Source organism: Cucurbita moschata, unplaced genomic scaffold (assembly GCF_002738365.1).
Source record: "Cucurbita moschata cultivar Rifu unplaced genomic scaffold, Cmos_1.0 Cmo_Scf00014, whole genome shotgun sequence".
Taxonomy (NCBI): Eukaryota; Viridiplantae; Streptophyta; class Magnoliopsida; order Cucurbitales; family Cucurbitaceae; genus Cucurbita; species Cucurbita moschata.
This window is the reverse complement of record NW_019268530.1, coordinates 4,489,064-4,507,187: the sequence shown is the minus strand read 5'-3', so window position 1 is coordinate 4,507,187 and position 18,124 is coordinate 4,489,064. Positions and strand designations below refer to the sequence as shown.

The 18,124-nt window shown below is 35.1% G+C and overlaps 1 protein-coding gene across 4 annotated transcripts; it reads left to right on the top strand.

The window, feature by feature from the left end:
* Positions 1-3,651: 3,651 nt before the first annotated feature.
* LOC111452300 (formin-like protein 20) lies at positions 3,652-12,122 on the top strand. Of its 4 annotated transcripts, XM_023092942.1 has the most exons (18): positions 3,652-4,243; positions 5,125-5,828; positions 5,904-6,125; positions 6,200-6,274; positions 6,341-7,986; positions 8,144-8,276; positions 8,364-8,435; positions 9,075-9,173; positions 9,342-9,383; positions 9,525-9,605; positions 9,684-9,734; positions 9,824-9,905; positions 10,058-10,152; positions 10,412-10,483; positions 10,562-10,678; positions 10,906-10,974; positions 11,069-11,135; positions 11,331-12,122. In XM_023092942.1, the coding sequence occupies exons 1-18, from the start codon at positions 4,171-4,173 to the stop codon at positions 11,426-11,428; spliced, it is 3,798 nt and encodes a 1,265-aa protein (XP_022948710.1). In that variant the 5' UTR covers positions 3,652-4,170; the 3' UTR covers positions 11,429-12,122. The 4 variants fall into 4 exon arrangements, 3 of the variants coding, with proteins under 3 accessions (XP_022948710.1, XP_022948711.1, XP_022948709.1); XM_023092943.1 differs by having other exon boundaries at positions 6,200-7,986; positions 11,074-11,135; XM_023092941.1 differs by having other exon boundaries at positions 6,200-7,986.
* Positions 12,123-18,124: the final 6,002 nt, after the last annotated feature.

The window sequence follows — 18,124 nt, the reverse complement described above, 5'->3', positions numbered from 1 at the left end:
GAGCTTGAGCTGTTACAAATGGTATCAAAGCCAAACATCGGGCGATGTACTAGCAAGGAGGCTGAGCACTGAAGGTGGGTGAATACAAGGCGGTGTGCCAGTAAGAACGTTCGGCCCTGAAGAGGGGTGAATTGGGGGGTCCCACATTGATTGGAGCAGAGAACGAGTGATAGTGAGGATGCTAGGCCCCAAAGGGGTGGATTGTGAGATCTTACATTGGTTAAGGAGGAGAACAAAACATTTTTTATAAGGGTGTGGAAACCTCTCCCTAGCATACGCGTTTTAAAAACATTGAGGGGAAACTCGAAAGAGAAAACCGAAAGAGGACAATATCTGTTAGCGGTAGCGGTGGGCTTGAGTCGTTATAGATGTCTTCTTCATGTTGGCAGCAAGCATCACCACCAAATGCTACATTTTTGAATGTCTGTCCTCTTCTGCAATTTGTTAATGAATCGTTGTCTTAGTAGAAGCGTTCAAACACATATGGAGTTAGAAAGAAGTCGAACCAAATCAGATCGAAAATCAAATCATAAACATGTTGTTTGGCAATCAAATCGCCTCCATTGTTGGGAAGAGGCAAGGACAAAAGGGAGAGGACATTCATAATGTACAAAGTCAAGCATTTGGGTGATCAAACAAGATAAGTCCTGCTGGGTGAAGAAGGGGGCAAAGGGATGTGAAGATTCAGAATAGAACAGTGGTTTTAGGATTAAGATAGTGAAATTGAGGGCTCCATAATTGAAATGATATTGTAGAAAAGAAAGCAAATGGGACATTATGTTAAAAGCCAAGCTTAAGCTACACATGGATGTGCCTCTTCCTTTGTCCTCATCTTCTTTGGTAATTAGCATTCATCCTTATTACAACAACCTTCAATTCCTCTCACACCAAATCATCATCACTCGACAAATGCATCGAAATAATTCATTTCCGCTCTGTCGATCAATGGTAGTATAAGAGATCTGTAACTCCTTCAAAAATTCATAGCTTTCTATCTATACTTAACATGTATCTCTTCTCTTAGTCATACTTGATGTATCACATCTGTCACTCCACCTCAACTGTAACAGTTCAAGCCTACCTCTACCAAATATTTCATAATCCACCCCTCTTCGGGGCATATCATCCTCTTTGGAACACTGCTCGATGTCCACCCTTCTCTGGAGCTTAGCGTCCTCACTAGTACACCGTCTAGTGTCTAGCTCTGACACCATTTGTAACAGCTCAAGCCTACCGCTAGCAGGCATTGTCCATTTGTGCTTTCTCTTTTGGGTTTCTCCTCAAAGTTTTTTAAGCGCATATGCGAGTAAAAGACTTTCACACCCTTATAAAAAAATAAAAAAAAAGTTCCTTCTCCTTTTCAATGGATGGATCTCTCATACAACTCTATCTTCCTTATCAGTGAACTAAAAATAGTGCATAGGTACCTGCTACAGGGGCTGAATCACAAGTTTAGACCCTCAGGTCTCACTTTTATGTCAAATTTGTCATTGTCTAATAGACACCTCAACTTTCGATTTCAGTATCTAATAAGTTCTCAAATCTTCAGTTTTAAGACTACAGATCCTTCATCTGTTCGACATTTTCTAAAATTCATGAATCTATTTGACACGAAATTAAAAGTAAACACAAAATTCAAAGTGATTTCAATTCAAAATCAAGTATCATAACTTGTTTGTTGGTTTGTTTTTGGCACCAACGATGTTGATCTATGAAGGTGGGATCCTCTTCAACCAATGTGTAATACCCATATGGGCTTCATTATTGGTTTTAGCAATCAAAGAGCTTCCACTGAGCTTTTGTTTGCTATGATTTCATGATATCATATGATTCCTTATGGGTAAACTTCAAACTTTTATTGATGTTCCAATGTGAATTCAACCAATATGGCCTCAATATTCACTCATATTCCTTGGTGTTTATTATTTGGATTAATTCTTTGCTACCATAATCTAAAGCATGCCCTACTTTGCAACAAACACACAACTACATAAAAACAAAAGAGTCATCATCAATTACAATAATATTATTTCAAAATTCAAAATAATTATATGAATAATCACAAAATTATTCTTTCTATCATTTGAAATACCATCAAAATTTAAAATAATTAATATGTTTTTTTTAATAATAATTAATATCTTATTTATTGAATTAGCTTGGGCTTAATTACTATTCTAACCAAGATAATAAATTTAAAATTAATCTAAAATTAGAAGCCAAGAGTATGATTTTTTTTTCTTTTTTCTTTTTCTATTTTGGATTATATGTCGGTTATTATTTATTTTTATTTGTAGATTTTAATTGTTTGTATGCATTATATATATATATATATATATATATATATATATATATATATTGTTTTCTAATGTTTACGTGGGTTTCCACTAATTATAATGTAATTCACAAAAAATATAGAATATTGTTTGGAGTTGAAATAAATTTGTTTGATAATAACATTTTTTAATTTTTTAATTTAGAAATAATCCTATTTTTATAAAATAGCCAATCTTAAAAGTTTATTGGAAAACGACAATATATTTTTTTTTATAGAAAAAAGATCATTCTTATAATAATATGCCATAAATGTTCTTTTTAAAAGACAATTCTTTTAGTTCTTTTTTTTTAAAAAATATTTTTCTAAAAAATACTCTTAAAAAAAGCATCATTATTTTATTTAAAAAAAATATACTAAATACTTCTATGATTAGTACGATGTTTAAAAAGTAACATAAGATTTAAAAATAATATTAACACAATTAACGTTCATTAAAAAAAAAAAATAGTTACATTTTTTAACCGTCAATATATCAAATAAAAATTATTTATCTACACCTTAAAATCATCTCCAAATTTTTTATTTCTTTTTTCTAAAAGCTTTAAGATATTAATATTATTTTTGAAAGTAAATGAGTATTTTTAAAAGGAGTACCAGAAAATTTTGTGTATTTTTTGAAATGATGTACAAAATTGAGTTGCATTTTTATTAATTTATATACTAATTATGCACACAAAAAAATGCAGCATATTATTTGAAGAAATATTTTTGGAATTATTCCAAACTTGTTCCAGTAATCAAATGGCAAATCACGTGCACTAGAAATCATTTTCTCCATTAAATACTTTATTAAATCATATTAGTAGTTTTTAAATACTTTATTAAATCATATTAGTAGTTTTTAAATACTTTATTAAATCATATTAGTAGTTTTTAAATACTTTATTATCACTATTATTAGCCCTCTTAAAAATTAAAATATTATTTTATTTATTCAGATTTTTGACACTCCCATGTTTCCAAAAGTAAGGTCCTGTCACGTTCTCTTTAAATAAATTCAATCATTTTACTTTATTTGCTAACTCAATTAAGATACTATAAACTTTTTAATTATCCAAATTTAAATACAAACTTAATTTAATTTTTCTTTATTTAAAACTCTCCAAATTGACTTTTAATTCATTATATAAATTAAAATGAAGGAATTTACAAGTATATAATTAAATTATTAAATTTCATTTTATTGACAAAATAACAATTTAGGAAAAATAAAAATATACATTATATGACACGTGTATGCCACGTGGCGAAACGGATTCTCTCTATTTGATGGTCGTTGGGGCGAAAGAAAAGTTGACGTTGCAGGGAAGCCAAGTGGAGGAGAGCAGACATCATATAAAGTTCTTCTTCCTCTGCTTTCCTTTTTCTTCATTTCCATTTCCACTTCTGCTCTGCAACTTTCTTCCATTCTTCTGCTCCTTTCATTTTCTTCCCATTTCTCACACCAATTTCTCTTAATCTCTCTCTGTTTCTTTACCTGAACTACGTAACTCTGTTCTTACATTCTCTTTATCCTCTTTTTTCTGTGATTTTTTTTTTCATGTTTTTCTGTTCGTTCTTCGTTTTGATCTTGTGTTGAGAATCTTTGAGATTTGTCTTTCTATCTAGCTGTTTTTTCACTCTGTTTTTCTTGCATTTGCTGAGTTTGTCCTCAAATAAGGATTTGTGCTCTGTTTTTTCTTCTGTTTCTTCTATGGAATATGGTGCATTTTGGATTCTATTTTGATGTTCTAGCTCTGGAGTTTTCTTGTTACGTTTTGTTTGGTGTTTTTGTACTGTTTTTTCTGGTTACGTATACTTGGACTTGACGGGGGGAGGAACAGCGCCTTCTGATGGCGCTGTTTAGAAAATTGTTCTGCCGGAAGCCTCCAGATCGGCTTCTAGAGATGTCGGAGAGAGTTTACGGTATGCTTCCATTTCTGTTTGTTATTTTTCCTTGTGTGTTCTCTTCCGAAATGTTGGGTGGCTCTTTCCTGCTTTGATGATCTCAACTGCATTGTACTCGGTGGTCAACAATGTGACCTAAATCTTGTCGAATTGAGCTTCTTTCTTTACTTCTGTGCGCGTTTGAGTTTGGTTTGGGAGTTCTGACATACTTATAACAGTTCTTCTCTTCTCCATTTCTCTGTCTATTCACTATTGTTGTGTACGCCATTCTAATTTGACCATGATCTTTTGTTCCCATTTTCTTTCTGTTCGAGATTTTTCTTAGACTGGTAAGCTGATATCTTTGACTTACTGCATGGATCTATAGTCATGAGGCAAGATTTACCCTTCGCAAATTGAAGCAGTTAATTGATTTTTTTGGAGCCTGGTTCTGTTCACCTAATGTTCTTTTGTGATCCCACCATTTGGAGAGGTGAACGAAACATTGCTTTTAAGGGTGTGGAAACCTCCCCTACCAGATGCGTTTTAAAACCTCGAGAGAAAGCTAAGAAAGGACAATATCGGCTAGTGATGGGCTTGAGCTGTTACAAATGGTATCAGAGCCAGACATCGGGCGGTGTGCCAGCGAGGACGCTGAGCCCCAAGGGGGTGGATTGTGAGATCTCACATCGGTTGGAGAGGGGAACGAAACATTGCTTATAAGGATGTGCAACCTCTCAATTACTAGATGTGTCTTAAAACCTTTTTAAAACCTTGAGTGAAAGCCCAAATAGTACAATATTTGGTAGCGGTGGCTTAGGCATGTATGAAAATCTTTTGCAGTGTCCCCAACTTTTTGTTATTTGTAGGAAGCTGCTTATTTTTCTGTGGAGTGAAAAATCCTCATTCTTTTTTTCCAGTGTTTGATTGTTGCTTCTCTACGGACGTCTTGGAAGAGGATGAATACAAAGTGTACTTTGCTAGCATTATACCAAAGCTGCAAGACCACTTTCCTGATGCTTCTTTCATGGTGTTTAACTTTAGTGAACGAAAGAGGAAGACTAGAACTTCAGATATATTGTCTCATTATGGTATGACAGTTATGGAGTATCCTCTGCAATATGAAGGGTGTCCACTACTGCCATTGGAGATGATCCACCACTTCATTCGGTCGAGTGAAAGCTGGTTGTCCTCTGAGAGACAGAAAAATGTATTGTTGATGAACTGTGAACAAGGAGGATGGCCAATCCTTGCTTTCATGCTTTCAGGTCTCTTATTGTACCGCAAACAATATGAGGGGGAGCAAAAGACCCTTGAATTGGTCTACAGGCAAGCTCCTAGAGAACTTTTCCATGTTCTCTCTCAGATAAACTCACAGCCTTCTCAAATGAGATACCTTCAGTATATTTCTAGGAGAAACCTAGGTTCTGATTGGCCTCCACCTGATTCACCTCTAATTTTAGAGTGTCTGATACTTCGGGACCTTCCGATGCTTGATGGAGGAAAAGGGTGCAGGCCTATCATACGCATTTACAGCCAGGACCCGTTAACACCACGAAATAAAAGTCCAAAACTTGCTTTTTCTAGTGCAAAGATGAAAAAACATGGTTGCCAGTATCTACAGGTAAAATCATAGTCACAAAATTGCAGTGACAAGAATTTGGAAAATATTTCAATGCCTTCTTGCATTTAATTGCAGGCAGCAAGCGGACTGGTAAAACTGGATGTCCATTGTCATGTTCAAGGGGATGTTGTTCTTGAGTGCATCCATTTAGATGGTGATCTAATACACGAGGAAGTGATATTTAAAGTCATGTTTCACACGGCGTTTGTGCATTCAAACAGTTTGAAGCTCAATCGTGATGACGTTGATATTATATGGGATGCCAAGGGGCAGTTTCCTAAAGATTTTATAGTAGAGGTAGGCTGTTGTTTCTTGTCTGTTAATCTTTTTTCTTTGAAGTCTTTGAATTTGAAGGAATACTCATATGTCAGGTACTTTTTCTGGATCCTGATGATGCAGTGCCAAACGTCTCTCCTGTGACGAAAAGTGATGACAAAATTGAAATAGTAAGCAATTCGACTGAGGAGTTTTTTGAAGTGGAAGAAATATTTAGCAATATAGTTGACGTGCAGGAATACGATGTTCAAATGGTACATGCTAATGAAGTAGATGATATTGATCATCAAACAGTTTGGAAGGAAGATGCAGATCCTCCTACATTCCAACGCTGTAAATCTTTTGGAGGGAGTCGTAACTTGGACAAGAAGATCGATTGTAACGTTGAAGCAGTGAAAGACATCACTGTCGATGATGTGACTTTCAAGCGAGATGAAAAAATGGACTCTGGTCTTCATGTAGTGAAGGACATTGTTATGGATTATTCAGATAAAAAGTCAAATCCTCCGCTATTTTCTGTTAACGTACTGAGACGCATGGGAATCAAGGAACTGATAGACGATGTGTACAACAAGTTGGAAGAGGTTGAGCATCAAGGGTATCTAGAAGATACTGCTATTCCAGACTTTGAATCGAATGTTCCTGCGAAAAAATTGGATTCTGATGCGTGGAGGCTTAAATATGAGAAGTTGCAGCCACTAGCATCTAGGAAACAGCCTTCGTCAACAGCTAAGCTATTAAATAATACAACCTTAGCTAAACAGAAGACCAAACAACCAGAAGATCAGGGCTCTCTTATTCAGGCAAAACCAAAAACTCTTTCTAGATGGACTCCACATGACAAAGAATCTTACATAAACTCCATGCATGTGTTTTATCCATCATCATGGCATACTGGTGCCTCAGCAACATGTATTAGTTCTCCTACTAGAGATTCTTATTCATATTCAACTTCAAAACCTGCTTCTATTACTTTAGGACTGCTGCTGTCAACTGATACAGCAGATGAACAAAACTGTAACATGGTGAGTCCTAGAAGGCCTTTATGTTGTTCTGCAACAGAGATTCCCACGAGTAAACCGCAATCCCCACTTGGCTCCCCAAAACAATTACCAAATGCTGTTCTGCATCAAGATCCTACTCTACGGTCACCAGTTCTTCATGCTAACACGTCTTTCTTGCATACATCATCTCCTAAATCTTCTTTGCCACCCTCTTCATATATTCACATAAATGCTAGATCTCCACCACCTCCACCACCACCACCACCACTACCTCCTCCACCTTCCAGTCACGTGGCCTCTAAAAGTTCAGCGTTGGTGCGTGGAAATGCACCTAAGCATAGAGCTCCACCAGTACCACCTCCACCTCCTGTACGTAAAGCTCAACCACAATTACCTCCCCCACAGCCACCCCGTTCACCTGGAGCTTTGCTTTCTCCACGCCTATCTAATGCTGGAGCTTTTCCACCACCCCCTCCCCCACCTCCTCCAATTCAGAAAGCTCCTCCACATTTAACCCAAGGGCGACAGGCTTTAAAATCTCCAACAACCTGTGTGGTGTCATCATCATTGCCGTCTCCAATTTGTAATGTGCCATCACCTCCTCAACCTACGACAGGTCCCCTTCCACTGGTTCCTTCTCCTTCCAGACCTTCAGGAGGTATGTCTCCACACCCGGGAGCTAAAGGAGTAAATTCTTCAACTGATGTGAAAACATCATCTGTTGTGAGGGGACGTGGGTTCTCACGGTCATTGGGCACGGGGGTGGCTGCTACAGGACCTCAACGATCATCATTAAAACCTCTGCATTGGAGCAAGGTGACTCGGGTACTACAAGGGAGCTTATGGGAAGAATTGCAAAGATTTGGAGATCCTGAAAGGTATTACAAATTCTTCTGTGAATCTACTCATTCATTTGATTGTGGTATTTTTTACTATCCACTTTCAAAGTGTGTATTTTGGCCTAGATGCCATAAGTTCCTTTAATCTTTAGCATTCACTATCCTTGCAATAACCAAGTTTTGATATTCTTCTTAGTGCACCAGAATTTGATGTAGCTGAGCTGGAGACACTTTTCTCTGTGACTGTCCCTAAACCTATTGTTGATTCAGGAGGTAAATCTGGAGGACGAAGGAAGTCAGTTGGATCAAAATTGGACAAAGTTCACTTGGTATTGTAGAACAATAAAATATATGTTTTATGTGATCGAGTCTTTAACTGTTGGTGCAACTAGAGTTGATGTAATATTTAATTGCAGATTGATCTTAGGCGGGCAAATAACACTGAAATCATGCTAACAAAAGTTAGAATGCCACTGTCTGACATGATGGTAAGCCAAGAAAAGTTATAGATACATTAGATATTTCTCTTTGGCACAGACTAATTTTTCCCATCATCAACTTCCCAGCGCTATAAGTTCTGATTTACTGATTGCTAGCCTTTATATCATGTAATGTTGTTGGGTGGCTCTGGTACTGAATAACTGTAGAAAAATATGAATTCGGATAGAAGATTTTAGTGACTTAAGAATCTCAGTTTTGAAAGGTTTGCTTTAAACTTACTAGAAAATATCATGATTTAGTTTCATTTTGTGCAGTATGGACTATCCGAGAATTTATGATGTCTTATTTTATGTCAACGCTATATAGGATTCCTCCTTTTCACTTTCATGCTTGCACAAATTTCTTCTTGAAAAAGAGAGATTTTAAGAGTTGGAGTTTGATCTTACAGCTAAAACCTTATTTCAACCCCAGCTCATCCTTTCACCATGGTAGCCAATATTTAGGAGTTGGAAAATACAGTATCAAACTGTTGGTGGCAAATTTCAGATCTTTTTGTGCTTGTTCTCGTACTGCATTCTTACTGTTACTGAAATTTCTCACGTGAGTAAGCGTTGTTTCGAACCTGGAAGATTAAAATGATCGAGCCGATTATTTTCTTACAATTGTCGATTCATCGTATAATACAGGCAGCAGTTCTCTCCATGGATGAATCGATATTAGATGTAGATCAAGTGGAAAATCTTATCAAATTTTGCCCCACCAAAGAGGAGATGGAACTTCTCAAGGTGAAAGATCTTGTAAAATACTATTTGATGATCCTTTATTCGATTTTCCGTTCTTAGATTCTTCCTATTATGGAAGTGATATCCTGCTCTTTTTAAATGTTCTGTCGCCTGATGCTCTTTACTTATGATCAATTAACTAAAGATTTCTCTTGTGCTTAAATTATTAAGGGATACTGTGGTGACAAGGAAAAACTCGGAAAGTGCGAACAGGTAATTTTCAGTTGCTCTGTTGAACAGTCATAGATTGTGTTACGTTTTTCTGGATTGCGGTTTGACATTTTCTTGGTTTCGATTTTTTTTCTGATTCAAATTACATGTTTTCTTTTCATTTTTCATTTGTTCACGCATCAGTACTTTTTGGAGATGATGCAAGTGCCTCGTGTGGAGTCAAAGTTAAGAGTGTTCTCTTTTAAGATTCACTTCAGCTCTCAGGTTCTGTGGTATCTGCGTCTCTTCATTTTTATCCTCTTTAGTTCTTCTCTATATATTGATTCTTGACCTCCTTTGCAGATAGTAGAGTTCAAAAAAAGCCTAAACACTGTAAACTCAGTCTGTCAAGAGGTCAATTGATAATGATAATGAATACGTTCCTCCACTTGTTTGATATATGTCAAATCTCAGCTCATTAATTTACGTTAATGCTTTAATAGGTGAAGAACTCTTGCAAATTGAAGGAAATATTGAAGAGAATTCTTTGCCTGGGGAATATGCTGAACCAAGGAACTGCTAGGGGTAAGAAACTTCTTGCATCTTTGTTGGATAACACATTTTTAGCTTACATCATGATACTTAAATGGGTCTATACGACACTATAACTTTATGTTCATGAAGTGTTTTAGTCAATGAATTTTGAACACATTACTAGCCGAAGGCATACCATGCAGGTTCTGCCATTGGATTCAGGTTGGATAGTCTCTCGAAACTCACTGATACTCGTGCTACTAACAATAAGATGACTCTCATGCATTATCTCTGTAAGGTACTATTTTAATTCATCTGTCTTGTTGATAAATTTTAATAGTTCTATCCTAATAAATATTTGGAAAGAACGAGAATGAGACGTTATATAACTTCAATACTATACTTTTGGTTTTTATTACAAAGGTTTCAATGATATCTCATCCTGAAGAGGGAGTATACTGTGGAGTGAAACTTTTATCATTTTATGTTCCCCCAATCCCCTCCTTCTCTCAAGTGTGGCAGGCTGTTCACGAAGTTTGTTTATGCATGTGCTTCAGGTCCTCGCTTCGAAGTCACCATCACTTCTTGATTTTCATCTGGACCTTAGTAGCTTGGAAGCTGCATCTAAGGTCTCCATATTTCTTGGTATTAAATTCAAACATTATGTATAGAAAACTTGTTTGACAGGGGTCTTGCTTCTCATGCAGATACAATTGAAGTCTTTGGCGGAAGAAATGCAAGCAATAACAAAAGGATTGGAAAAGGTGAAGCAAGAACTAGTTGCATCTGAAAGCGACGGCCCCATCTCCGAAGCTTTTCGTAAGGTACAAAATCTTTCTTCCTTCCCCCCATCTCCTGAGATTTGATGTGAAAGAATGAAATAAAGCAGTTTTGTACCAAAAAACAAAATTCTTTTGTTGGAATTCTTGACATCATAATTATGCAAACACTCTTTTGGTTTGGTCCTTCTCATCACCCCAGATGCACACACAAACATAGTCATCGTGAACACTTATAGTGGTTTAAACAACTTTTTATCTTGTATTTTTAGACATTGAAAGGATTTGTTACTCTTGCCGAGAAGGAGGTGGAATCTGTGACCGTTCTTTACTCAGCGACGGTAATCTTCTAGACCAGATCATTTATGTTGAGTTATAGTTTGAAGCTATTGAGAAATCAAATAGAACATGCTTTTTCTTACTGCTTTGTGGCAGGGTAGAAATGCGGATGCACTTACACAATATTTTGGCGAGGATCCTGCCCGTTGTCCATTTGAACAAGGTTAGTAAATGGTACACAGCTTGGCTTTTTGTAGTCTCTTGTTGTGTGGTAATAGCTGCAGAGTCTGCAGTTCATCATTCCTCATGTAGCTTAGTTTACTAATGAGTCAGAAGAATCATCATCTGTATAGAGTATCCTCTCTCTACCCGGTCGTTGTCATGCGGGATCTGATTCCTTGTGTTCAATCCAATGCAGTTACAGGAACTCTCTTCCATTTTACTCGTTCCTTTATGAAAGCACACGCAGAGAATTGCAGGCAGTTGGAAATGGAGATGAGAAGGCTGAGAAAATAAGTGAAATTTGGAAAAAGGCCACGAGCATCATCAAGCTGATGAAGAAGTTTGTGAGGGGTGATATTCAATTCGACGATTGCAACAAGATACGATATAGTATCCGAGGATGTCAAAAAGATCCTTTCTTAGGACACCAGAAATCTAAGATCGATAGAATTTGGAAATTGCAGAAACTTTAGCATCCCACAAGGCTAATCTAGGACAAGGATCATCCATGCTATGCCAAAATTATGACTCTGAATTCTCTCCAAATGAACAAAATTGTACTTCAATCTTATGTGGTCATAACGTAGGATCAAGAAGTAAAGGAAACATAGGCTTACTTTTTTCTGCAGAATCTGAGTTACTTAGATCCATTGGAAGGATCAGGCCCTTTGGAGTCATAGCCTTCTTGAAAGAGTTCATGTAAGTAGAGAAATTTGATTTCAGATTTACAACAGACCAGCGCCTAAGAACCGTTCAGACTTCAGCCGTAGGATCTAACACCTGGCATAATAGCTATCTGTACAAAGCTCTCTCCCTGTTCATATCTTATGATTGACACCAATTCTGTAACATTCAGAGGTTCTGTCCCTGAAGATGTTGTATAGCTCTTTAGTTAAGATGTTAGAAGTCAGCCATAGCTAACTTCTGTGACTGTAACATAATGTACTACTCTACTTCTTAGACAGAGCATGAAGCTATCAACATTTGGCAGAGTAGTGGGGCCTTCTTGCATGTATATATATAGTACAAGGAAGCAAGCTAATCATAAGTACATCAAGAAAATGGGCTCCCAAATTGACCCCACAATTGCTAGAATCTAGTTTCTAGAGATCGTAGTTTTTCAAATCACCATAAATGAATGGAAGTTCAGAAGAACTTCAATTTTTTCATCAACATTATTAAAGAACTTCAATAGTTGACCTTATTTTGAATTTATAAACACACAAAAATTTGTCTCATGTTTGGTTTTGGTGCTTTTTTTTTTTTTTTTTTTTTTTTTTTTTTTTTTTTTTGTGTGTGTTCTTCTAACGTCCTGCTCCTACCTAGAGTTCTAACTTCTAACCCACGAGCAAAGGCTCTGTTTTTAATGCATTTTCCATCTGGGTTCGTCAACTATTGCTTGAAACAAGAGTTATCTTTTCCACATAATGCCCAAACATTTTCCATCTGGACCAGATCAAGGCTCTGTTTTTAATGCATTTTCCATCTGGGTTCGTCAATTATTGCTTGAAACAAGAGTTATTTTTTGCACATAATGCCCAAACATTCGGGTTGGCTGAGAGAATCAGATGTGTTCAAAAGAAGAAATGTTTGAAGATTTGAACTAGGCTGCTAGAAATTGAGTTTTATTCTTCAATCAAGCTCTGACAAATGGAGGTTTGTATATTCTACTACAATGCAACTCTCGGATATCTACAATGCGAAAACCAAAGTGAAATACATAAAAGACAAACGGCAAGAACAGAGAGAACTGAAGGAACAGCTACAGATTTTTCACATGGTTTCTGCTCCTGGATCTTTGTTTCTACTGTAGATGCTTATCCGTATGAAAAAAGAAAGTTGCTTGTTGAATGAATTCCACGGGCTTTTATTGTTCTTTAATTGAATTCTATATACTTCTTTCCTGCAGATTGTCCTGTTGGATGGATTATCCACAAGTAGTTGAATGCAGGTGATGTAGAGCCTTTGAATCGATGCAGCCACCATCGTCTTCTTCTACAGAGTCTATTTGAAGAGCTTGTCTTCCTTCCAGATCCACCCAGTAAACTGGCTTGCAACTCTTGAAGAACAGACAACTCACCACGGTGTCGAGGACGATGAAAATGGAGTACAAATATGCAATGATGATCCCTTCAGACACCATAGAAAGACTTACCCTTCCAACAACAATATAAGTTCTCACTACACGGTACTGGAACAAGGCTTCAATTGCAGCCATGGCTAAGTTTGTAGGCAGAGCCAAAAGTAATGCTGTGGAAGTTTTCCCTCTTATCAGAACACAAGCCTTGAGTATTGCAAAGTAACCTCCAAGCCTTTCCATGCCTGACAAAACTAATGCTAGGTTGCTGATAACCATTGTATTTGCAAGAACTAATGAATACAGGACAGCTCCAGCTGCTGAGAACCAAAGGAAGCTGGTGGAAGAAGAAAAGCCAAACCCTTCAAGGGAATTGAAAGAGAAGAAAAGTATAGAAAAGACTGTAAAGGGATTGAGTTGCAAATATGGGTGAAAAGAAGAGGAGTGTAAAGGGATCTGATAGAGGAAAAGGAGGGGTGAGAGCTTGGTTTGGTGTCCTTGAAAGCTTGAAGAACAGAGGCTTTTGCAATGAGCAGAAAGGTAAGAGTGAAAGGAAGAGTGAAGATGGAAGAAAATATCGTTTGGGAAAGCTTGTGAGTGAAAATGGATAAGGATTCCAAGGAAGGAGGGAATCCTGCAGCATCAAAAAGGATGTTGAAGCGATGGTATATGCTTGGAAGAAGAGAAGTGAAGGAAGTAAAAACAAAAGTTTGTGAGAGAAGAAGAGAAACTGAGAAGGGAAATGCAAGGAATGCTGAAAAAGAGGTAAAATACTGATAATTCTGCAGGAAACTGAAGATTGATGTTCTGATGATGCTGCTGCTGCTGCTTGTCTTCCCCATTTCAATGCCTGGATTTTTGTGTATTGAGAAGGCTGCCTCCTCTCCCCTGCCCTCCCCTGCCTTGCCCTGTGTGTTGAGCTGTATATATTTCCTTGCTTTTGGTTGGTTGGGGGGGTTGCGTTTGATTATGCTTTTGAAAAGTGGGTTAAATGGATAGGCTCAACCACTAAATGATAGCAGAAATGGCCAAGAGTGAGTTGTTCAAGCATTGCATTGTTTTTACCAAAGGAATCAGTGATGAACTGTCTTGGTGTGCTGCAGTTTGCAGGGCCCTTTGTAATCTCCAAACCCCACTGACCGTCTTGTTTAGCTGTTGCAATTACAGACAAATACAAGAGCCATGATTGATTGATCGGTATATTTATTCTTCCTTAATCATGTGATTTTAAGGTTCTGTGTTGTTGTAGAAGTAAATACAGAATCCAAGCAGTAGATTGTGAAGAGGTGTGTAGTAGATGCCTTGAAATTGAAGAAACCAATGCCTTTTCTGGAGGCTAGTAAATAAGTAGATGCTTGGAAATTCAGACTACAAAAAGGCTCTTGAAAATGAAAGTGTAGCTATCAGAAAGGGAGTAAAGAATCACTGCCAAAGATTGAATGAATCTTAGCTTGCAAGAGAATGAACTTGAATCAATCATGGTACCCATCAACAAACCTTGGAGTAGCTTTCAATTCTCCTTCTAATTTTTTCAAATTTCACATCGATTGGAAAGAAAAACGAAACATTCTTTATAGAGGTGTGGAAACCTCTCCCTAATAGACGCGTTTTAAAACCGTGAGACTGAAGCTATCAGTAACGGACTAAAGCAAATAATCTACTAGCGATGGGCTTGGGCTTGAACTGTTACATGATATATGATGCATCATTTATGCAAATTTGCATCAACTTTATGGTAAAGAAATGTTTAAAAAGCAAAGGTTTAAGTTTTGTATTATATGGTTGGAGTTTAGAAAAGGAAAGAATATATATATATATATATATATATATATATATATATATATATTGATTATATTAGTTGAAACTTGAGTAATTTAATTGATGATCATAACCTCCACAACTTGCTTTCATAATCAAAACCCATTAATTATTTTCAATATTTTGTTTTGGTTCTCAAATACAATAAAACAAAATAGTGTCGGTGTAACCACTCTTTCCATTTTAATCAACATTAGATCACCTTTTACAATCCTACACACAAACCCAATTTCTCATACTTCTAATTCAAATTTAGCTACCCGTATTTACTGTCCGAAAATTTTTACGTCGAAATGTTGAATTACAAGTCTAGTCTTTAAATTTCTGTATTCCTGTCTATTTAATCTTTAAACTTTAAAAACTGTGTACCATACAACTTTTAAATTTTTATGTTTAATAAGTGATTTAATTTTTTATTGGTAAGAAATTTATGGAGTAATTTGGTTCATATTAAAGTTACTGCAATATTTGAAAAATCTTAGTTAATTTATGTTGTGCATGTAAATATGTATACAATAATGTTTTCAATTATGATAAAGATTAGATTATGATTGAAATTATTGGAAAAGATGGGCCTACGACTTTCCTACAAACCGACACCAAAAGATCCATAATTACTCTTTAATATTACAGAAATTAAAACATTTAAATATTATGTTAAATATCTCATAAATTAATAATACTTTTAAAATTTTAATTTTGTATCAAATTTGGTAGCATACCTAAATATTTCACGTATTAATATATATGAATTATTTTTTTTATTATATTTTCAAGTTGAATTAAAATCAACGCTAATTTGATTAATAAAATAAAAGAGCACTTGATGTAGAAGAAAACTATTCAGTTATGACCGTGTGGTTGAGTGGTCAATCGTAAATTTGAAAATTCTAACGAGGTGTCGAAATGTTCGTCATTTTTTCTAACGTTAATTTATTATTATTATTTTAATAATTATATCGGATTATTATAATTGTGAGGTGACTTGACTTGTGAAAGGATAAGATTTGGAATGATCATATGCTAATAATTGGCGTTAATTAGTGTTTATTTTAGTAATTGCATGACCTACCCATAAATATTATTATAATCTTTATTTAAATCAATTGTTTGTCTGCTATTAATTCTCTATTTTTTTTTTCTTATCAAAATTAATTTAATATTTGATTTTATAAGATAATTTTTATACCACAAAATTAATTTAAAAAATAATTTAACCCATTTTAAAATTACTTTAAATCATGTAACTAATATACATTATTTTAATATATATATATAAATTTTTGAATGGTTGACTTTATCAATATAATAAACTATATAGTTCATCCATGTTTATTGTTTATTACCATATTTTAGTTGTAGTTTGTACTATCGAAATTATTTGTATGCACCAACAACTCATTCGAGCTATTTTTTATGATCGATAATTCGACTAATTCGAATTATTCAACTAAAATTATAAATGTTAGGTTGGGTTATATAAATTTTTTGTTTGGATTGCAAGTTGACACTCTTTTGGTTGGTTAAATTCGACCAACTCGAAAATAAGGTTACGATTCAACTCAACCTTACCCTATTTTTAAAAAGATTAATAATATTTAACGCTTGTAACTGACGTTCGTGATACATTGTGATTTATAGATGTTTGATATTTTAATTATCAATGAAATATATATTATAGATAAGTATAATTTTTAAAACTAATAATCGAATCCAATCCAATCTGAGAATGTTTGCTTAATCCACCACCGTGAAAGTTCTCTATTTATAATCAAATAAATTACAAGGATATGAAAATAATAATAAATGGAAAGAACAATATATGGGAAGATACCTATAGTAAGGAACACAAATATTTATAATAATATATCAAATATGATATATATGGTAAACTATAATTTAGTATTAAATATCCTTAATACAATCCAACTCAACCCAACTCGAAAATAGAAGGTTGAGTTGGGTTGTGAATTTTATTCGCGTTCTCAAGTTACCAACCTAAAATTTCAAGTTAGTTCAAAAAATTTCTAACTCAACCGAACCTGTATACACTTTATTGGGTTATAATTGTCTGGTGAACGCCATTTGTTTTGATTTATGGTTGGAATTGAGTTGATCCAAATGAATTAAATGAGTTAATGGAATAAATGTGATTTTATAAATAGTAATTTTGAGGTTTAGATCTTGATTAGGGTGAAATTTGAATGATTTGATTTGACATTTTGTTTAGAATTTTGTTAAAAGTAATGGAATCTTAAACATTGCATAATTAGGTGAGTGTAGAGTTAGGTTTGTGAAGTCACTTTCATCACATTAATTGGTTCACCCATAAACTTAGGCCTACATAATTCTTCTTTAATATCATTTTTCACCTTCAACTTTTATATCAATTAATAACTTTTGTGAAAGTTTTCTTTTGTAATTTACTCTAATTTTAAATTTATGTTTTATTCCGTTGTCACATGTCTCTACGAGATTATACATGAAATAGAACATGTCAACCACGTATTCTTCAAGATTAAACCAATAACTTATATTTTTCATACAATGGAGATGTTAAATTGCAACTTAATAATCAAAATTGTTCTCGAAATTAAGCTATTAAATCCGAGGCTTAAAGCATAAATCTCGGTACAATGTTCTTATAAATAACACTCTTGGGTTGTGTCCATAGATGTATCCCACACACAACAACTCACACCAAAAAATATAAGCACGTCTTCAAAGCATTTTCTGTATATAACTCACCTACCCATGTATATATCTCTTTACTATACATAGTCATTTTCTATATATAGTTGTTTACTATAAATGTCATTTTCATAGTCATTCAATATGTATAGTCATTGAATAAGTTATAAAGCACGGCACTCCATAATCTGTAAGAGTGAATAACCAAGAATTTCATTGTCAATAAATTCTTCTCTGCACTAGATTTTCATGATCTCCTTTCAACACCTGCTCCACATCTAGTTCGTCAGCAACCGTCTAAGGAGTTTCTTGAGTTTCTGCAACTCACCCTCTCGTCTCACTTGCTTCCTAGTCTCGGAATCTTTCTTCTCTTTATCCTATACAAGACATTTTTGTCAATTTTC

Bases quoted from the DNA above. Each gene is read 5' to 3' on its own strand.
- LOC111452300 (XM_023092941.1), top strand. From the start codon at position 4,171: ATGGCGCTGTTTAGAAAATTGTTCTGCCGGAAGCCTCCAGATCGGCTT. The intron at 8,277-8,363 runs GTATTGTAGAAC...ATTTAATTGCAG, and splicing joins AATTGGACAAAGTTCACTTG to ATTGATCTTAGGCGGGCAAA. The intron at 10,975-11,068 runs GTAATCTTCTAG...GCTTTGTGGCAG, and splicing joins CCGTTCTTTACTCAGCGACG to GGTAGAAATGCGGATGCACT.